A 21,564-nucleotide genomic window follows, 5' to 3' on the forward strand; every position below is an offset into this window, starting at 1 on the left:
AGACGGGACCAGAGGAGTGAGTTCTGTCTGGCCCCGGATGTGTGAGGATACGTCGGATGTGAGCGTGCAGCTCTGCCCAGCCTCGTGCTGCTCACCCAGCCCCGCAGAAAGGCAGAATTTTCCCACTGATTTTCCAGTTCTTTATTGTAAATAAATCTGTGACGTTGCAGGAGGCGTTGTGGGGTCCGGGTGACCCCCAGCACGGGTGAAGCAGGCACGCGAGCAGGAGGTGAGGTGTGCTGCGGGGCCCTGGGGTCAGCTCACCCCGTCCCTGGGCCATCCCCCAGTCCTGGTGGCACTGCGGGGCCGTACAGCATTAAAATCATTAAGAAAAAAAAATATTTATATTTATATATATATTTATATATAGGTTCACGTCCCCAAAACCAGTGACGAGTGTTGGGACAGGGACACGGGGCTCCCACGGGACGGCGGTGTCCTCTCGCAGGCACTGCAGCTGTGGGGACATCATGGTGACAGATTGAGGGACGGGGGATTGGACCCCCACACACCTCTCTGTGCTGCCCAGCTCCCCACAGCCCATGGCCACGGGGCTGCTGTGTCATATGGGGACACGGTTACAGCTGAGTTTGGGGACGTCCCATCCTGCTGCCACCCTATGGTCCTGGGGCTGCCACTCGTGGTCACCCCATGCAGGCTGCCCTGGGGGCACCTCCTGTCCCACTGCTGACCCCATAGCAGGAGACACATATAGGGGGGGACACTGCCACCCCTCCATGGGTGTGGGGTCCCCACTGTGCTGTGTGTCATCGTGGGGCTGCGGTGGGCCCTAAGTGCTCCGTGGTGGTGTGGGATGGATGGCATGGGGTGATGTGGGGCCGCGGGGACAGGGGTGACACGTGCCACCCCCTTGTCCTGAGGGTGATACATGGGACATGTGAAGTGCCAAGGGGACCAGGGGGGCAGAAGAATGAGCATCCTAATGACCCCAAGGGACAAGGGACCAGGGGAACAAGGGGGACAAATGGGACCAGGGGAATGAGCATCCCAGTGACCCCAAGGGACCAGGGAACAAGGGGACATGGGGTGACACTCCCCTGGGTTCTCCCTGCCCCCCAGCCCCATAGGGTGGCCCTGATGCCGTTGGGTCCCCATTTTGGGGTGCACCTTTTGGGATGGGGGAGATGATGGATGGGGGATATCCTTGACCCAGAGCCTGGCACCCGTGGGTGTGGGACCCCACTGGTGGGGATGTGAGATGGGGGGGACAGGGATGGCCTCCAGGCCCTGCTCTGGGGGCACGGAGGGGACAACTGGCCTGGTGCTGGGGGGTACTGGGGCATACTGGCCTGATACAGGGGGTGCAGCCCCCAGAGCTGGAAGATGTTGACATGGAGTGAGGGGGGGTTCTGACCCTTCCCCCCCCCCCTCCCCAGGGCCATGTGGGGTTGGGGGTCCTGTTGTGGCCCCCCCGGGTACATTCATGGCGGTGCAGTGACCCCAACCCCAGAGGGCCCGGGGGTTCCGGACATTCGTGGCGGTGCAGTGGGGTCGGGGGGATCCCCCCGTGCTCTCCTCCCTCCTCGGGTGGACCTGCTCAGGCCCCCCCGGACCTGCAACACAGAAGTGAGGAGCGCTTTAGTGCAGGGGGGTGACACGAGGTATGGGATGGGGGGACACGGGGGACACCAAGCCCCAAAGAGCCCCCCCCCGCCCCACTGGGCTCTTTGGGGTGGGCACAGAGATGGAGACAGCACGGGGGCAGCCGGACAGACAGTGACACGGACAGACGGGCGGCGGTTCCGGCCCGGGGGGGTCACCGCTGCCGCCGGACGGTGATGGTGACGAGGAGACGACGGGGTGGGGGGTTACACTCCCTGCTGCGCCGGGTCGTACCTTCCGCGGCGGATGTTCCTGGGGACAGGGGGGAGAGGACGGCGGTGTCAGTGTCCCCGGTGTCCCTCTGAGCCCCTTGACCCCCAGGGGACAAGGAGGACAAGTAGGAGCAAGGCGGTGAGGATCCCCATGATCTCATGGGACAAAGGAGTAAGAAGGACAAAGGGGACTGGGGAATGAGCGTCCCGATGACCCCAGGGGACAAGGGACGTGGGGACATGGGGTCAAGGGGACAAGTCGGATCGGGGGAATGGCATCTCCATGACCACAGGGGACAAGGGACCAAGGGGACAATGGGGACAAATGGGACTGGGCAAGTAACGTCCCAATGAGCCCGGGGGGCAAGGAGACACGGTAATGAGGGGGACAAATGGGAGCAGGGGAATGAGCATCCCAGTGACCCCGTGGGACAACGGGACATGGAGACAAGGGGACAAATGGGACCGGGGGAACGAGCATCCCGATGACCCCGCTTACTTGAATCCCCATCCCGTGCCACCAAGGACAATGGCAGCCACCAGCACGGCTCCCGCTATGGACCCAATGATGATGTTGGTGCCACTGGGACCTGGGACAGGAGGACAGGGACATGCGTCAGAGCTGACACGGCCATGGGGCACCATGGGGAGCAGGGACAGCACCACGCGCCCCCAGCAGACCCTTGTAGCGCTCCGTCTCCCCCGTGGGTTTGGGTTCAGGAATGGGGTCGTAGACGCTGCAGTCCTTCCCCGTCCACTCGGGCTGACAGATGCACTTCCCCTCATTGCTGCACACCTAGGAGGGGGCGGCGTCACCCCTTGATGCCACCCTCTGTCGTCACCCCGCGCCTCCCAGCCCCGTCCCCACGCCTCACCCCGTGCTCAAAGCAGATCTTCCCATCCCCGCTGCCGGGGCAGGAGCTGAAATTGAAGGCGGTGACCGGAAGGCATTTGTGGTCGAGGCACAGCATGGCAGGGCCGCACGGCGTGCCGTCCTCCACGTAGCTCAGCTCTGAGCCATCCGCCAGCTGCACGTGGCCGCCCCTGCAAGGTGGCAGTGGGGTGATGTGGGGATGCCACCAGGTCCATGTCCCTGTCCCCAAAGGGGTGGCAAGAGGACACCGCCATGTCCTCATATCCAGTGGGGTGACGTGGGGACACAACCGGGTCCATGTCCCAATGCTCAGGATGGTGACACACCAAGGGGGTGACAAAGGGACTCCGCTGTGTCCATGTCCCCTGTCCCTGTCCCCAAGGGGTGCCACACAGACCCCACTGCATCCATGTCCGCAAAGGAGTGACACAGGAACCACACTGTGTGCATTGTCCCCATCCCGCAGGGACCCTGCCATGTCCCTGTCCCATCTCCCACGGAGTGACACGCCAAGAAGATGACACAGGGACAGAAGGACCTTCCCATGTCCACGTCACTAGGGCTGTGACACAGGGGCTCCACCACATCTCCACCCCAATGACACAGGGATGCCACTGAGTCCATTCCCCAAGAGGGTGATGCAGGGACCCAACCACGTCCATGTCCTCCAGGGGAGAACACAGGGACCTCGCTGCCACCTTCTCCCTGTCCCCAGTGGGGTGACACAGAGACCCCGCTGCCCTTATCCCCCAACGTGTCCACACCCTTGTCCCCAAGGTGTGACCCAGGACATCACCGTGCTCACGTCCCCATCCCTAAGGAGGTGGCACAAGCACACCACCATGCCCTTGTCCCCAGCGGGTTCATGTGGGGTCCCCCCTGTCCCCACGTCTCCATAGGGGTGACCCCGTGTCCCCGTCCCCGGGGCGGCGGCGCCCACCTGCAGTCCACGTAGCGGTTCTGATGGAAGAAAGTCGTGGTGGCCACCTCCCCGCTCAGCTCGCCCAGCCGCGGCGTCCCCGAGATGTTGGCGCACAGCAGGAACCCGCACAGCACGTCCCTGCCAGCAGCGGGGCGGTGACACCGGGTGACAGCAGGAGGGGACGCGGGGCGCTCGGCGGGGCCACTCACTGCTTGTTGCACTGCGTCCACCCCGCGCCCTCGCGCCCGCAGTTGCCCCTCTCGGTGCCCTCCACGTTGAGCTTCTCGTAGCAGAAGCGCTCCGCAGAGCCTGCAGCGAGCGGCGTCACCTGCTGTCCCCAACGCGGGGATGTGGGAGTGGGGTCTGGGCACTCACCGCGGCCCCACAACGCGTTGCACTGCCGGTCCCGGGTTTTACAGCGCCCGCCGTAGCAGCGGCCCTGGGAGCGGTGATAGGGTCATGATTGGCACCCAGGGGAGTGATGATAGGGTCATGGTGGCACCCAGGGGAGGAGGAACAGGGTCATGGCTGGTACTCGTGGAAGTAGTTATAGGGTCATGGCTGGTAGCCATGGGAATGGTTATAGAGTCGTGGTGGCACCAATGGGAGTGAGGATAGGGTCACACTTGGCGCCCACAGGAGTGGTTATAAGGCTGTGGTGGCACCCAGGGGAATAGGAACAGGGTCATGGTTGGTACCCATGGAAGCAGTTGTAGGGTCATGGCTGGTATCCATGAGAGTGGTTACAGAGTCACGGCGGCACCCTTGAGAGTGGTTATAGGGTCACAGTACCACCCATGGGAGTGAGAATAGGGTCACACTTGGCGCCCGTGGGAGTGGTTATAAGGCCATGGCGGCACCCATGGGAATAGGAACAGGGTGATGGTTGGTGCCCATGGGAGTGGTTATAGAGTCCTGGTGGCACCCATGGAAGCAGGGGTAGGGTCGTGGTGGCACCCATGGGATTGAGAATGGGGTGATGGTTGGTACCCACGGAAGCAGTTATAGGGTTATAGGGTTGGCACCCACGGGCGCTGCGATCCCATGGATGTGCCATACCTATGGTGCCACTCACCTGCTCCTTATCACAGAAGTACCCGTCCAGTTTGTGGAGGTTGGGGGGACACTGGGGGCAGGAGAGGACACTTGGGACCCCGCTGTACCCCAGTGTTCCTTTTGTGCCCCCATGGTCCTACTGCGACTCTATTGTGCCCCTATGACCCCACAGTACCACCACAGTCACACTGAGCCTCCAGTGACCCCTCCGTGTTCCCAGTGACCCCACTACGTCCCCCATGGCCCTACCGTGCCCCAGTGACCCCACTGTGACTCCCAAAGCCCCACTGCACACCCAGTGACTGCACTGTGCCCCCACGTCCCCACTGTGCCCCAGTGACCCCGCTCACCTGGCTGGAGTCCCCAGTGCAGGTCTCAGGGATGTCACACTCATTCACCGCCTCCCGGCAGGACACACCACGTGGTTCATACTGGGGGACAAATCCCACATCAGGACCTGACCCCACAGACCTCCCAGTGCCCCACACCGTGCCCCATAGCACCTTGCATCCCTTACAGCACAGCCCGTCGCTGCACATGGCGTCGTGTGTCAGCGTGCACTTCTTGCAGCAGTTCCCTCCGCTCCTGGCACACTCCTGTGGGGCGGCACGGTGCTCAGCCCCACCCCGGCCCCATAGCTGCCCCCCCATGGCCCTGATCCCACTCACCGTCTGCGATCCACAGTCGCACTCCTCTCCTGCCTCCACAAACCCATTGCCGCACTCTGGTGGGTCCAGGAGCTGTGGGGAAGGGCTGTGGGGTTGTCCCTCCCAACCCAACTGTGACCCCAAGGGATTTCCCACCTCATTGGTGCCCGTTGGCCCCCTGATGCCTCGGAGAATCCCCATCCCACTGATACGTCGGCCCCACCGATGGTCCAGAGACTCCTCCACCTCATTTATGTCTGTTGGCCCCACTGACCCCCCAGGGACCCCCCACCCCATTGATGCACATTGGACTCATTGATGCCCCAGGGGCTCCCCACCCCATTGATGCCTATTGGACTGCTGATGCCCTAGGGAGCCCCCGCCCCACTGATGCCCCATTTACCTTGAGGGGTTTGTTGAAGAGGCAGCTGCCACCGCCGTCCTGCAGGAATTGGTTGTACTCATCAATGCTGCAGCGGGAGAACTTCCGTGGGAGGTAGTACCTATGGGGGGACGTGGTGACACCGGGTGGCTGCCATCGCCCCACGGGTGGCACCTCCAGGAGTGGCCACGTGCCACGTGGGGGCAGCGCTCAGCCCGTACCCCAGTGACCCCCCTTGTGCCCCCATTGACCCCGCTGTATTCCCACAGCCCTGCTGTTCCCCAGTGACACCACTATTCCCCCAGTGTCCTCACTGTGCCCCTACAACCCTGCTGTGCCACCACAGCCTCACTGTGCCCCACTGACCCCGCTGTCCCCCCCGCCATCCAGCTGTGCCCCACTGACCCCACTGTCCCCCCCACCGTCCAGCTGTGCCTCAATGACCCCACTGATACCACAGTGCTCCCAATGACCCCTCTGTGCACACATGGCCCCCCTGTGCTCCCAATGACCCCACTGCGCCCTCCACCACCCCACTGTGGGAGCACCCCATGGGTGGCACCTCCTGGGGTGGTCGTGTGCCACGTGGGGACAGCGCTCACCCCGTGTCCTCCATGATGCAGCCCAGCCAAGCATCGGGGCAGCGGCAGTCCCCTATGGGATGGCAGAGCACTGCGGTGCCAGGGAGGGGACATTGTCCCCACGGGTGCCACCCCTGTCCCCATTGCTACCTGCTGATGCGCGGTGCTTGTTCCACATCATGCCCACATTCTGCCCCAACGTCTGCGCCAGTGTCACCGCCATGGCCGCCATGTTGCCATACTGCAATGGGGGCAACACGGTCATCATGGGATCTCCAGTGGGGACAACGTTGTCACCATGGGGTCCCGTGCCCGCCATTCATTCTGCACCCACATCACCCACCTCGTTGACCCCACCAGCGCGCCCGGCTGAGCAGATACCCCCAACGAAGGCGGTACCGCTGCGGCTGCTCTGGAAGGTGCGTCCCCTACAAGGGATGGGGCAAATGGGGACGTGGGCATGTGGCCATGGGCTGGGCTCCTGACCCCATGCTCACGAGAAGAGGTGGATGGCGTCGCTGTGCTCCTCGCGCCGGTGCCGCATGAACTCGTTGAGTGTCCCCATGGAGTCCTCCTCCATGCGGATGCGGTCCCCTGCAGCCCACGTCTCCATGGCCACCAGCACGATGCGGGTGTTGAGCTGCTCCTTGTAGATCTGCAATAGCACGACCATGGGGTGCTATGGGGCACAGCGTGCCAGGGGGATGGCAGTGGGGCATGATGGGGTACAAGGGGGCAAAGTGCACAGTGGGGGTGGCCATGGGGCACAACGCGCCATGGGAGCAGCACCACAGGCAGCACCATGCTCAGCACCCTACAGATGGGCCCGCAGTCCCCACCCCATGGATGGACCCACGCTCACCATGTCAGCCAGGTTGACCACAGACTTGGCGAAGTTGCTGGTGAGCACCACGGATCTGCGGAGCTGTAGGAACTTTGGGGAGCAGGGGGTGGGCGGCCGCCCCATTGCCATCCCTCTGCCCCACATCCCTACCAGCTGATGGTCGTTCACCACGGCCAGCTCGATGTACTTGGTCTCACTGTGCACTGTGTGCTGCGCTCGACGCACCTGCGGGCAGGGAAGGAGGTGGGCAGTGCCCATGGGGATGTATGGGGCAAGGAGTGGGGTTTGTGAGTTTCTGGCCCTGTTTCATGGTTGTGAGCCCCAAAGCGTGCTCCTGTTCCCAGCCTCATGTCTCCAAATCCATGCTGCTGTTGCCATCCCCATTCCCCTGTCTCCAGTCCCACATCCTCTGTACCCAACCCCATGACCTTGTCCCCAACACTGCATCCCTGTCCCCAGGCCTGTACCCCTCTCCCCAGCCTGATATCCCTATCCCCAGCCTCTTGCTCTTGTCCCCAACACAGTATCCCTGTCCCCAACCCTGTGTTCTTGTCCCTGTTCCCCTAATCCACACCTTTGTCCCCAACCCTGTACCCCTGTCCCCAGCCCCATGCCCATGTCCTACCCATGTTCCCAGCACTCACCTGCCTCCGCCGCCGCCGCAGCCTGGCCGAGCTGCCTGAGCCAGATTGCCCCACGGCACCCAGCATGCAGCCTGCGGGGAATGGGGACAGTGGGACTGGGGCACTGGGCGCACTGGGGGTGCCAGGCAGTGCCAAAGCACGGTGCTCACCTGGCAAGGCACAGCTTGGGGTGCGCTGGATGAGATGTGGCTGAAGACCCTATTGCAGAGAGAGCATCAAGACCCGTGTCCCCATGTCCCCATGTCCCCAGGGCCACGTCCCCCTTAAACTGAGGCAGGGCAGAGGTCCCCACTCACCTCTGCGTGCTCGGTGCCTGCTTGGGGCTCAATCAGAAATATATCCCGTCCATCTGAGAAGACCCCGCTGCAAGGGAAGCCCCGAGAGGTTCTGTCCACAGCCCTGCTCTGTGAGCACAGCTCTGACCCGGGGTTGGGGTCGGTACTCACTGCAGCCCCCGGCAGCTGGAGAGCGCTGCAAAGGAGCGGGGCCACCCCCGAACCCGGCCCTGGTAGTAGCAGTGCTCGCCTGTGCCCTAAGAGAGGGGACAGGGCTGAGGGCATGGGGCACTGCTGCATGGTGTGGCATGGCACCACACGGCACCACATGGCACCACACAGCATAGCACGGCACAACACAGCACCACATGGCACAACATGGCACAACACGGCACAACACGGCACGACATGGCAAAACACAACAAGGCACAACTTTGTAAAATACACCACAACGTGGCACAACACAGAAGAGCATGGTGGGGCACGGCACAACATGGCACAGCATGGCACAACACGACATGGCACAAGATGACAAAGCACGGTGTGGTACGACACAACATGGCACAACATGGCACAGCATGGGGCAACACGGGACAACATGGCAGAACACAGCACATCATGGCACAGCATGGCACAGCTTGGCATGGCACAGCATGGCACAGCATGGCACAGCATGGCATGGCACAGCATGGCACAGCATGGCATGGCACAGTCTGGCATGGCACAGCCTGGCATGGCACGGCATGGCATAGCATGGCATGGCACAGCATGGCATGGCACAGCATGGCATGGCACAGCTTGGCATGGCACAGCATGGCATGGCACAGCCTGGCATGGCACAGCCTCACCGTGCTGCTGCTGTTCTGTCCGACACCGAGGTGCCGCTCCACATAGTGAGAGGCGAGGAGGTGGCTGTGGGGACAGCAGTGGGGTGAGGACAATGGTGCCACCCTGCCACCCTCACCCCACTGAGCGCCGTGCGCCGCACGTCGGCCATTGGGAACCCAACCCAAAGGGACACTGAGATGCCACCACCTCTGTGCCCCGTCCGCATTCAGCAAGGCTCCCAGCCAGCCCCATAGCGACGCCCCATGTCAGGGGTCACCCCACACTCACTGGTTGAGCTCCAGGTCCAGGATGAAGGCAGAGCCAAAGGCACGCACCATGAAGCTGACCCGCGCCAGATGCACCCCCTGCAAGAGAGCGGGGTCTGTGTTGGGTGCGTGGGGCCACCCCAAAGCGTGGCTCGGCGGCACGCGGCACAGCACCGGATCTGTCTCCCCAGCGCCGAGTGAGGGCCATTCATTATTCATGAGCCGTGTACTCACACGTGCACCTCCAGAGCTGAGCTTTAATGGGAACCCATTAGGGTGATGGGAACGCGGTGCACTTACGGGGCCGCCTCCCGCTCCAGACTCATTCCGGACCCTGGTGTCCAGCTGATGCTTCAGGACCTCTCCACCTGCGCTGCGTCCCACCAACCTGCTGGGGTGGGTGACCTCGGCCAGTGCCTGTCCCTCCAGCCAGCCGGGCTGCGGGAGCCTCTGCTGCGGGGTGCTGGTCTGTGGGGTGGCACCTGTGGGGCCTGCGGGCCGGGAGTGGTGGTTGGTGGTGGGACCCGTGGGTCAGCAGTTGGGTCCTCCATGGTCAACAGCTGGGTGCCCCATGGACAGGGGTTGGGTTCCACATAGATATGGGCTGAGCGCCCCGTGGTTAAGGATTGGGTGCCCCACAGACAAGCGTTGGGTGCCCCGTGGTTAAGGCCATGGGGCCCTGATGGACGGGGAGGGACCATGATGGGGATACATCCTGGGGGGACCAAGGAGATGTGGAGAGGCAGCACCAGGGATGCATCAGGGGGGACCTGGGGTCGTGGGGACCTGTAGACATGGTGGGGATTCAAGGGGGACATGCTCTAGGGGGGGACCTGAGGCCATGGGGACAGAGAAGGGCTTCAATGGGGATGTTTCTGGGAGGACTCAAGGCCATGCTCTGTCCCTGAAGGGACACCTGGGGGACACAGAGGGGCTGTGATGGGGACATGTCCTGGGTAGACCTGATGCCATAGGGACCGGGGAAGCATGAGGGGGCTGCAACAGGGACATATCCTGTGGGACCCAAGGCCACGCTGCCAAGGAACACCTGGGGAGCATGGAGGGGCTGCGATGGGGACGTGTTCTATGAGGATCCAAAGCCACAGGAACCTGGGGATCTGGGGGACGTGGAGGGGACACAACGTCCTGGAAGGGAGCCGAGGTCATGGGAACCTGGGGCACTGCAATGGGGATCTGCAGTCCCAAAGGGACACCTGGGGACCCAGGGTACACAGAGGGGCTGTGATGGGGACCTAAGGCCTGCTACACACATACAAAGGGGACACCTGGGGACCTGGAGGACATGGAAAGGCTGAAATGTGGACACGTCCTGGGGGTCCCAAGGTGATGGGAACACAGAGGGTCTGTGATGGGGACATATCCTGGGGGACCCAAGGCCATGCTGCAGCACGAAAGGGACACCTGGGGTCCGGGGACACGGAGGGGCCCCGGTGAGGACGGGTCCTGTGGGGGTCCCGAGGCCGTGGGGACGCGGAGGGGCTGCGATGGGGCCGCGTCCCGGGGTGGGGGCACAGCATCGTGGCTTCTGCGTGCCAGGGGACGCCCAGGGGACACCCGGGGAACACAGACGGGGGCGGCGCGGTGCGGTACCGCCGCATCCAAACACCGCAGCGGTGGGGCCGGAGTGTCCGGGGGGGTTCCGGAGGAGACCGGGATAGACCGAAGGGGATCGGGAGGGGACCGGGGGGGACCTACCTGCTCTCGGGGTCAGCGACAGCAGCGCGGCCAGCAGCCACCCCCAGCCCCGCAGCGCGCTCATCGCTCCCGCATCATCCGCCCCTCCGCCCCCCGGGGCCGGGGATGGAGCGGTGCGGAGCGGAGCGGTGCGGAGGGGCCGCCCCCACCACCCGCACAGCGCTGCACCGCACCGTCCCCGTCCGCAGCACCGCCCCTCCCCCCCCCCTTCTCTCCCCTCCCCCGGCGGCTGCGGATGCGGCGGTGCAGCGGAGCCGCCCCCGGCGGTAATGGGGTGCCCCACTTTTAGGGGATGCTGCGGGGGAAACGCACCATTTCGGGGGTGGTTTGGGGGTAAATGATGGATTCCCGCTGATCCCGCAGCGGTGCGGGGCCCCATGGGACGAAGAGGAGATGGAGACGGGGGTCCTGAGCCCGGGCAATAAAATCCAAACGTAAACCCACAGTGAAATCTGGTGTGGGTCAGCGCCCCCAACCCCAGATACCTGAGTGACCCCCCCACCCCAGGCCTGACAAACCCAGGATCGAGGGCAGCCGTGCAGCCCCACAGAGCAGAGCACTGCAACCCCCTGCAGCTCCTCTGCTCCCCCCCCAACCCACCCCTAATTCACGCCCTTCAGAGTTGGACACAGCCCACCCCGCACGCCGCTCTCTGTTCTTTCATTTTATTAGAAGTTCACTAGAAACAAAATCAGCTTAGCGGCAGTTAAAAACATCTGTAAGCACACCCAGCCCATCCACAGCCATATCCCAGGGGCAAGATGCTGAGGATGCTGAGGTCACAGCCCACCCCATGGAGCCCAACGGGAGAGAGGCACTGCAGACCCCGATGGCTGGGAGGAGGATGCACTGCTGCCCTCCTGCTGCTGTAGGGTGATGGAGTGAGCTCAGCACACCGCTTTGTGTCCTTCTCCCAAGGGCTGGGGCAGAAGGTTGCATCCCATATCACTCCTCCCCTGCCAGAGGCCAGGGCAGCAGGCGCTGGATGAAGATGTGTTGCCCCCAGGAGGTGTGGGGTGCTGCCCAGCTCCCACTGAGGGTGGTTAGAATTAGTTCAGCTGCCAAAAAAGGTCTGAAATTGGGGGAAAGGCAGCTCTGCTCCCTGCACAGCAGTTTCTGCAGCTCCTGTCCGACTCCGAGTTCCCCTGCAGCACCAGGCAGAGCTGCGAGTCGCACCCACTGCCCCGCACGCGGGTGTCCCCCCTTTGGAGCAGATCCCTGTCCACAGAGCAGATCCTGCCATCCTGGGGCAGCGTGGAGAGCAGTGGGACATCCCAGCCTGACTCAGAACTCATCTCAAAGCCACAGGGAGCCGTTGTGCTGTTGTGCTGAGGGGTCTGCAGGAACACAGGGCACCGAGTGGGGTTGGCCCTCAGCTCCACTCGAGGCTTCTTCCCCAGGGGGGTGGGCTGAGCAGGGCCCAATGGGCGCTTCCTGCAGGCAGGAGGGGTGTGCAGAAGTCTGTGGGGTTCAGACGGAGCAGCAGTTGCTGACCTGAATTCAGCAGACAGTCCAGAAGGGCGGCTTCCACTCAGTCCCTCTGTTTCTGTGGGATCACTGACACCGTTCCCAGGCAGACAGGAGGAGCACCCCTTGGTGCCAGGGCTGGGATCAGCACTCAGCAGCCCCACAGCCTGCTCACACTGCTGCCTCTCCTCCCCCAGCACCGCTGTCAGCACCTCAGCTCCTGCAGCACATTGTGCTCGAGGCATTAAGTGTTCATCTGTCAGGCAGGGCAGCGGCACCCTGAAAAGAACCATCCATTAATGATCCACCTCAAGGCCCAGCAACACCCTCCCACAGCAAGATGAAGCTTTTTTCCTGCAGTGCAGGAGGCCAGGAGCCCTTGGGTAATTTCAGACCGGTGGGGCTCAGTGCACGATGACAGACACACCATGTACCTGGGCAGCTGCCCTGTGATGCTGCTGGCGAGCTGCGCGATGACGTGATCCACCAAGGCGTAACGGGAGTCATCCAGGGCAAAGCATCTGTGCTGTGGGCTCTGCAGGTGCTGCGAGGAGGAAAAGGCCCTTTGGCAATGCTCATCCTTTCACAAGTGCAGGACCAAACAGTGCCCACAGCCTGTAGGGCCCCACGTGGCACACAGCCCTCACCAGGCAGCCCCACTGCTTAGAAACAGGTTTAGGAAACGTAGGCAATGCTGTCACCCCTGGCTGCTTACAGTGTTCTGTTCCCATAGACACCTGATAATGAGGGGCTGTGCCTGTATCTAACAGCAGCCCACAGCTTTCCCAGCAGTTAGTAAAATGCAGATCCCAAATACCTGCTGCCTATCACTGAAGGTTGGGCTCTGGAAGCCACGCTGGTGTTCTAGAGGAGATAAAACCCTGCTCTTATCTCTTTGATCAGCCAATGTCCCCCAGCTGCTACAGAACAGCTCACCTTACACACCAAGTGGAGGGTTACATCTTGGAGACTCTCCAAGACCCACAGATGAGCATCTCATGATCTCCAAAACCACTTCTGGCCCAAACCAGGAAATCTGAGCAGCTCTATGGCTTCTGCCTGCAGGGCAGATCCGACCACATCAAGGCCAGGTGAACCCGCTCTGCTTCCAAAGGGACTTACCAACATCAGTCACATCACACCTCCCACTGCACTGTGCAGTCCCCACACCTGCTGGGATGACCCAGGATGTGGCTTTGCCTTTACCTTCTGCAGCTCTTCAAACGTCTCCTGGCAGCACTCACAAAATCCCCTTTTCTTTTTTGGCACTGCTGTGGACTGGGGGCTCTTCTCTCCCTTGCTGTGCTCTGTGCAGCCCTCCACGGCCCTGTAAGGCGACAGCAAAGCTCTTCCCTGCCCTCCAGCAAGCACCCAGCTGTCACATCTGGATGCAAGGACACAGCACTTCCTTTGAGCTACAGATATTGAGCCCAGAGCAGGTCTCCTCTCAGCCCACAGCTGCTTCTGTAAGCATCAGGATTAAAAGCTTGCACTGAAGTGGCTACAACCTACCTGGCCCTGCAGGAATTGGGGAGGTTCTTTGGAGGCTCAAAGGGGCTGCAGCCCTTGGGTGCCAGGAGGTTGAGGCCAGGAAAGCTCTTGAACTGGTGGTGGAAGGGCCGGAATTGCCTGGAAGAAGCGGATCAGAAAGCAATGGTGGCACGAGCAGAGCTGTCCGTCCCTCAGAGGGGTATTTGATACACTATTTGACCCTGCAGTCACCTTAAATGTTGTCCTCAGAGCAATTAATTAGTGCTCTGAGCACTGTTAGAAACACCACAGAGTTCCAATCCCCCCAGGCCAGGCGCTGTAATCAAGTTACAAGCTCTGACCTCCTGTGCTTTAATCTCTTTCCCTATTTCAGAGGGCTCAAGCAGATTAGGTGACCTGTGAGGATCACGTGTGGAATCTGAGCAAGGAAGTAACTGCTGCCAGGTCCCACCGAGCACCTTTTTTCCCCCATGACACACAAACCATAAAGATTATTTCTCTAAACCCTATTTGCTCTCTCTTGGGAAATGCCATGGAGAGCATCACCTTCCTTCAAGGAAGCCACACTCTGCCCTGGGGAGAGAATATCCACCATCCCACAAGTGAGGAGAAACAGTAAAGGGTTCCTTCCCCTAGGAGTTCTAACGTGGTTTGGCTGTGATTTTGGAAAGGTCCCACTTACCTGCTCTGGTCCTCAACCTTCAGAAAAGGGGGCTTCAGTTTTCCTGCTGGAAAGACAGCTGGGTTAGGAGTGACCATCTGCCAAATTCACAGAACCATGGAATGGTTTGAGCTGGAAGAACCCTTGAAGGTCCAGCGAGGGACCCCACAGGGCCACCCACAGCCCCACCAGGAGCTCAGAGCCCCTCCAGCCTGACGTTCCCTGCCATTCATTCATTCCCCAACAGAGCTGGGCTGTAGAGCCAAACTCATCACTACTGCTCACACCTGTGAGCCCCACGCCTGAAAATCCAGGTTGAGAGCTGCTTAAGAAACAAACTCCAAGGTGTTCCTGCTGGCACCTGCCTGACCCTCAGACCAACTCCCTCACACCTCCCTTACTGCCAATAAAGGGGGAAGTTGCAGCTCAGCTCCCTTGCAGCTCAGTCGTATTTCCTGCAAGGAAGCTCCAGCCTCATTCTTCCAGAATGCTGAACCCACCTCTCCTCAGCAGTGCATTCCTCGAGTCTCAGCCCTGAGCTTGCATCAGAGGCAGCCAGGATCAATGCTTCTGCTTAAGTGCTGGTGGCAGAGGGCTGAGCAGTGACAGCTGTCACCACACATCCCTGAGAAGAGCACACAGTGTGCCATGACCACGGGCTCTGAGCTTGCAGCCTGCAACCTGCCTTATCTGACAACTTCTTGTACCCTGCCCCCCACGCCACCTTTCCACCAAGACTGGAAAATCATACTGAGGTTGGATTCTGCTCTGTGATGCTCTCCAAAGAGCTGAATTAAGGAGTCACAAACGGGCCTGCATCACCAGTGCAGTCCCAGCACCACACCTCACTCCTGCCTAATTGCAGATGAGAACCTGGGCTTCCCAGCCCCCTCCCTGCCTGGTGCCTCAGATGCTTATTTCAGCCTAGCAGAAACGAGTGGGTTGTGAGGAACTGCTCCCTGCTGGAGGATGCATTATACCTCAGAACTTTGCTGGAGCCAGCGGGTTGAGCAGAGCCAGCAGCACGGCTGCTAAGTGCCTTGGGATGCTGGGAGTGAAGCTGCAAACTGTTTGTGGGGTTTTAAGAACACTGCCTGCATTCGAAGGCATAACGCCCTCAGCTGCTCACAGACAAGGAGCTGCAAAAACCGCCTCAGTCAGTCACCATATTTTTGTTTGCCGAAGTTTCAGGCAGATATTCAAATTCTGAGGTTTCTTCAAGTGGCTCCGAGTGTGAATGTGCAGGGAAACAACTTCCAGGCCTACCTTTGTGAGCTCTTTGTCCAGACACGGGGCTCTGTGCCTGCAGGAGAGAATGCCACACTCAGTATGGGAGGCAGTGCAGGCAGTGGTGATTTCTGACCCCAGTGAGATTACAGCACTCACCCACCACTCCACCCCTCTGCACTGCAGACTGCACCCCCTTCCACCCTCACCCACTCCAATATTACGGCTGTCAAGTTACCTAGGGGTGCTTCAACATGACATCCAAGTTGCTGCTCTCATCATCTGCCCTACCTTCACGCTGACCATTAGATTGATGATTACCATTAGATGAGAGGGATGGATTTCTCAGAGCCACTGAGGGGTCCTGAGCGCCTCCAGCTGGGCTGAATTTAGGTCACTCACCTCTGTCCTCTGTTTCCGTGCTCCTGAGGCAGCACGCAGCAGCTGCTGAGCATACGACAACATTTCTGTGGGGGTGGGCTGTCAAGGAGCTCAGCAAGGCACAGCATCACCACTACACAGCTGATGCACCCAAGAGCGAGCCAAGGAAGAGTTGGTGCTCCGAGGAAGGCATCCCATCCCATCCCATCCCATCCCATCCCACCCCTTGGCTTTAAGCCTCTGCAGCAGTGGGCGCTACCAGGAATTGTTCAGCATGTGGACACTGGAAAACTCTGACAGATTTGCAGCAGTGCTGCAGCTCAGGGCTGGGTGCTCGCAGCCTCCGCCGCACAGCCAGACAAATGCAGCCACAGCAGTACGTCACTGTCACGGCACACTCAGAAACCTTTTACTCCAGAACCTATTATTAGAAGCAGTTTCATCGTCTCTCTGTCCCTTCACCCCCTTCCCATCCATCACCGAGGCAGGAAGCACCTTCCAGCACAGGTCCTCAACCAGCAGCCCCTCCTCATTAACCAAGTCCCCCCATTATCACCAGCTGCATTTCCAGGCCGTAAAAATGGTGAATTCAGGACTGACTGAGCCATGAACATTTCCAATAGTCAGTACTTTACAACATAGTCTGCATTTGCTGTGGTGAACGTGGCAGTAGCACGTCCTATGCATGCAAAGCATCACTAAATACCACACATTCCTCATAATTCCTCTTGTCTTCCATCCCACACTCACTGTACCCTTTCTGCACAGCCTCTCTCTAAAATAATAATAATAATAAAAATAAATTAACTGATTCCCTGAATTCCAGCATAACAGAGAAGGATACCATCCACATGCACAATCTGGACTCCCCACAAGCGAGCGTTGGCGAGGATGCTGCTGCCACTGCAGGTGTCCTGTGAAAACAGAGAGGTTTGGCAGCAATAAACCCGGTTCAGTGGGGTTTCCTTGTTGCCCAACTGACAGGCCAAAGCATAGGAGTTACTAGTGTGTGAGCCTCAGGGCATAGAAGGTTCAAACTCATCTCTACCTACAAGCCAACAGGAGAACGGAGCTCGGATTTTTAACTCTCACTGCTGTGTGAACTCCCTAAGTGGTCACTGAGTGACTGCAGTGCTCCTGCAACGTGGCTTCAGTTCTGAAATCTCACGTCATTATGATCCTGTGTTAGCAGTTCTCTTGTGTGGTGCAACCTGATCGCTGGGACAGACCTCAGGAGCAGCTGAACAGGGCAGGATGGCACGGCTCTGAGAAGAAGCACTGCACAGCACTCTGCAGGGCCACCAACTCCACAGAATCGTTGGACAGATTTGTACCTTTACCAGCCCAGTCTGCTCCCCTCAGCAGGAGGGGCTCTGAGAGCACCTGGCACTGGCTCTGCACTGATCAGCAGTCCTCTGAACTCTGCTCAAGGAAAGCCACGTGCTGCTCACCTGATTCTTCATGGCCTTCTGCAGCAGCTCCCTTCCCCTGCTGATCAGGGCCTGCAGAGAAAGCAGCCGAGCATTATGTTCCAGCATCAGTTCCCGGGCAGCAGCAAGCTGAGGACAACGAGGCTGCCCAGCAACAATGATTTCTAGAGATGCTTGCTCTGCTGAGGAATCCGGCCAAGACTCCATCTCAAAGACAGCAGGACTCGCATTTCCAGGGAACACAAACCACAGACACCCTTCACATCCACAGTAGGCAGCCAGTCAGCCAAGGCTTGGCTTTTATTGAACAGCTTCAGAGCGAGCCAAGAGGAAGCAGCAACTTAGCTCTGCAACCCTGCGTGCCAAGAGGCTGGCAGGGGCTAGAAGTGTCCTTGCTAGTCCTTCCTGCGGAGCCAGCTGCTGTGCCCTGCACCTGTGCCTGTCAGCACACAACTGCAGCCTGCAATGGTTCTGAAGCAGATTTGTTTTGCTTACATTCCTGTTGTGTTGTTTTTTTTTTTTTCCTAGACACACTCCCGCATTGGGATGGACTGCCTGTTCTGCTGGGAAGCCAGCAAAGCCCTCAATTTTCTCTTCCATTTGAGCAGATATCCTTTGCTGCTAGCTCAAAGCTGTGACATGCACATTAGAGGGAGAAAAGAAGCACAGACACCAGGAACATTGGTACAAATGAGAATGGAGAAAAAAAAAAAAAGAACAGAGTTGCTCAGAGCAGCAACAGACACCTCCCAACACTGGCTGCACTCTATAAATCCCTCGGGCTGGCCTTAATCTAAATAGCTCTTACAGTGTCTGGTGGCTTCTGCTGAGGTCTGGTGTGGTTCTCTTTGGAGGAGGAAGGTGTTGAGCTCTGGGCTTTTGCACCCTCTGAGGTCACACTGCTCTTCTCAGCCCGAGCCCTGGCTCTGCTTCGCTTGGCTTCCTTTTTGCTGGACACCACGTAGCTGACTTCTTTGCTTAGGAAGCTCTCAGTCTCCTGTAGCAAAAGACAGAGCAGAGCAGCTCAGAAATACTCCAGCAACACATGCAGACCTTTGCACACAAGGCAGAAGATGAAGAAAGAGGCTAGAAACCAAAAAGCCTGATTTAGGGCACTAGCAACAGGCTCAGCAGAAGCTCAGTGGAAGCAGAGAGATGTAGGGTATGAAGTACGCAGGAGGATAGAAATCTGTGCAGTCTGAAGTCACAGCTGCTAAACAAGGCCATCCTGCTGCCCCACAGAATGCAGTGCCACGGTGGCATTGCTCACTGCCCTACAGCAGTGACTTCTGCTGCAGGATACAAAGGAGGCTGCAGGAATAGAGTGCCTCAAAGTCTCCCAGTGCAGAGGCTTGGGCTGCGACTGCTGACAAATGCTGCACCCAAATACAGCATCTCCATGAAGGGGGAAGGAATGAGAACTCTGCTAGAAGCAGACTGCAGTTCAGGGGGAAGTGACACAAGGAGACTTCTGATCAGAAGCAGAGGGACAGTCCAAAGGATAAAGTTATTTCCAACTACTGTGGTAGCTGCCCAGAGAAATAACCAACCACTGGGAGTCTTTCTTAGACTGGAAGACACAAAGTGAAAAGAGACTTGGAGAGCATTCCTCAGAGGGCTGGCAGCACATCCAGGCAATGATAGAAGGAAACCAAGTTAAGCATGAATGTATGGTTGAAGAAAAGGGAAAAAGTGCAAGTCAGCCCAGCTAAGCACCTAGGCAGCCAAAGCAAAATCCCAGGGCAAGGTCTGCAGAACGAAAATGTGAGAGCAATGCAGAGATCTTACACCTGCACCTGCAGGACAAGGGGAAACGGTTTCCAATTCAAAGAGGGGAGATTTGGATTGAATATAAGGAAGAGGCTGTTTACAAGGAGGATATAAGGAAGAAGTTATTTCACAGCGAGGGTGGTGAGGCTCTGGCACAGATTGCCCAGAGAGGTGATGGATGCTCTGGAGGTGCCCAGGCTGGAGGGAGCTGTGAACACTGACAAAGCTGTGGGTGTCCCTGCAGGCAGTGGGACAGGTGGCCTTCAAGTATCCTTTCCAACTCAAACAATTCTATGAAGCTGTGATGGACTTAGAATGGATGCTTTGGAGCCCATAAAAAGGCCTGTGCCATGGAGGAAACAGCAGAAAACAGACAGCAACAGCTCAACCACAGCACGGCTGTGGGCACCTCGGGGTCCCTCTGGTACCAGCAGGGCCACGTCCAGGTGGGTCTGGAGACCTCCATGGAAGAACCCCCACACCTCCCTGCTCCCTGGGGAAGGGCTCAGTCACCAGCTCCATAAACCATAGATTCACTGAAGTTGGAAAAGAACACTAAGATCACCAAGTCCAACCTCAACCCATCTCTACCACGTCTCCTAACCCATGTCCCCAGTGAACAGCTTAGGTTGGAAGGTCTAAGATCATAAGATACAGCCTCTTGTCATAAACAGTGTTGCTGCCAGGGCCCGCCCAGCCTGGCCATGAATCTCCCCAGAGATGGTGCTCCCATGGCTTCCCCAGGCAGCCTGCAGCAGCACCTCACCACCCACTGAGCAGAAAGTTTCTTCCTAAGATCTTACTTAGGTCTCCCATCTTCCAGTTTAAAGCCACCCCCTCATATTATCTCTATCAGACTCTGTAAATGTCGGTGCCATTCAAGTACTGGAAGGCCACAATGAGGTCACCCCAGAGCCTTCTTTTCCCCAAGAGAAACAAGTCCAACTCCCTCAACTTCTCTTCATAGTAGAGATGCTCCAGTACAGAGCCTCACAAGAGCAGAGGGGGCAGTCACCTCCCTTCTCTGCTGCCACCCCTCTGTTGATGCAGCCCAGAACACTGTTGGCCTTCCAGGCTGCAGGCACGTGCTGCTGGCTCACGTGCAGCTTTTCATCCACTAGAGTCTCCAAGTGCTTCCCTGCAGAGCAGCTCTCAGGCTCTTCTCCCAGTCTGTGCTCTTACCTGGGATTGCCCCAGTCCAATACCCTGCACTCGGCCCTGTTGAATCTCGTGGGTTTCTCCTGTGCACAGTTTCAGTCCTGTCCTGGTCTGGCTGGTGCTGTCAGCTGCACCACTCAGCTCGGTCTGCAAACTGCTGAGGGCACACTCCATGCCATTGTCTTTGCCACTGTTGAAGAGCACTGGTTGCAGATGGAGCCCTGGAGGGCACCGCTCACCGCCTCCACTTGGACAAAGCCATTGATCACAGCCCCGTGGCTGCGACCGTCCCACCGACTCTTTATCCACTGAACAGTGCAGCCTGCAAACCCATCTTTCTCCAACTGAAGGATAAAGATGTGGTGTGGGGCTGTGCCAGAGGCCTTGCACAAGCCCAGGTAGGTGACATCAGTTGCCCTTTGTCTGCTGACGCTGGTGCTCCATCAGTGAGGGCCACAGACACATCAGGCACGCTCTGCCTTTGGTGATACTGTGCTGGCTGACTCAGGTCACCTCTGCACCCCACAAACACCTCGATGTGCCTTCATGTAGGATCTGTTCCGTGGCTTCCCAGGCACAGAGGTGACACCCCCAGTCTGTGCTTACCCAAGTCCTCAGCGACCCCCCGCACAGCCCGAGCCACTGCACCACCACTACTTCCAACCACAAACTGCTCCCAGTGCCCAACCCGCCCCTTCCCAACGCTCCAGGCGGTGACCAGCGCCCCGTGCCTGCCCCATCCCTTCACACCCATAAAGCCTCCTACGACCACAGGCGGGAACCTCCCAGCGCCGCCCCTCAGGACCCCCAGCCGCACCGCAGCGTGCGGCCGAGGCCGACTCACCCCGCCCAGGTGCCGAATGACCTCCGCCAGCTCCCTCGCCGCCCACCCGCTGGGCACATCCAGGAAGAAGGTCCTCCCGCGGAGAGGCCCAGCAGGAGCCGCCATACCGAAAGGAAACCGCCTCTAGCGCTCCGCCGCCGTTTAAATTTCCCCCCGCACCGCTGCTAACGGCGGTCGCTACGGTGGCCGTGAGGGCCGCGCGTCCCGCCACAATTGGCACCCTCCCCGGCCGCCGTAGCTTGGCTCTTTGCGCATGCGCTACCGG

The 21,564-nt window shown here is 59.3% G+C and overlaps 2 protein-coding genes across 6 annotated transcripts; both read right to left on the reverse strand.

The window, feature by feature from the left end:
- Window positions 1–1,580: 1,580 nt before the first annotated feature.
- On the reverse strand, window positions 1,581–11,060 carry ADAM11 (ADAM metallopeptidase domain 11). The gene is made up of 26 exons (XM_048927198.1): window positions 10,871–11,060; window positions 9,455–9,645; window positions 9,177–9,253; window positions 8,909–8,972; window positions 8,232–8,317; window positions 8,082–8,148; window positions 7,935–7,983; window positions 7,786–7,856; window positions 7,292–7,366; window positions 7,160–7,231; window positions 6,795–6,952; window positions 6,641–6,725; window positions 6,448–6,538; window positions 6,319–6,370; window positions 5,738–5,837; window positions 5,356–5,427; window positions 5,191–5,283; window positions 5,038–5,118; window positions 4,707–4,757; window positions 4,007–4,070; window positions 3,841–3,940; window positions 3,650–3,769; window positions 2,711–2,879; window positions 2,517–2,631; window positions 2,335–2,425; window positions 1,581–1,875 (listed from the first exon to the last, which is right to left on the reverse strand). Exons 1-26 carry the CDS (start codon window positions 10,932–10,934, stop codon window positions 1,830–1,832), a joined length of 2,304 nt encoding a protein of 767 aa, XP_048783155.1. The 5' UTR covers window positions 10,935–11,060; the 3' UTR covers window positions 1,581–1,829.
- Window positions 11,061–11,490: 430 nt separating this feature from the next.
- DBF4B (DBF4 zinc finger B) lies at window positions 11,491–21,526 on the reverse strand. 5 transcript variants are annotated; one of them, XM_048927203.1, is made up of 12 exons: window positions 21,300–21,525; window positions 18,336–18,524; window positions 17,549–17,599; window positions 16,942–17,011; window positions 16,119–16,183; window positions 15,756–15,792; window positions 14,511–14,556; window positions 13,850–13,966; window positions 13,544–13,664; window positions 12,772–12,881; window positions 12,365–12,616; window positions 12,040–12,207 (listed from the first exon to the last, which is right to left on the reverse strand). In XM_048927203.1, the coding sequence occupies exons 1-12, from the start codon at window positions 21,402–21,404 to the stop codon at window positions 12,162–12,164; spliced, it is 1,209 nt and encodes a 402-aa protein (XP_048783160.1). In that variant the 5' UTR covers window positions 21,405–21,525; the 3' UTR covers window positions 12,040–12,161. The 5 variants fall into 5 exon arrangements, 4 of the variants coding, with proteins under 4 accessions (XP_048783159.1, XP_048783158.1, XP_048783160.1 ...); XM_048927202.1 differs by having other exon boundaries at window positions 11,491–12,616; window positions 14,511–14,553; window positions 21,300–21,526; XM_048927201.1 differs by having other exon boundaries at window positions 11,491–12,616.
- Window positions 21,527–21,564: the final 38 nt, after the last annotated feature.

This window comes from Lagopus muta, chromosome 25 (genome assembly GCF_023343835.1).
Source record: "Lagopus muta isolate bLagMut1 chromosome 25, bLagMut1 primary, whole genome shotgun sequence".
NCBI lineage: Eukaryota > Metazoa > Chordata > Aves > Galliformes > Phasianidae > Lagopus > Lagopus muta.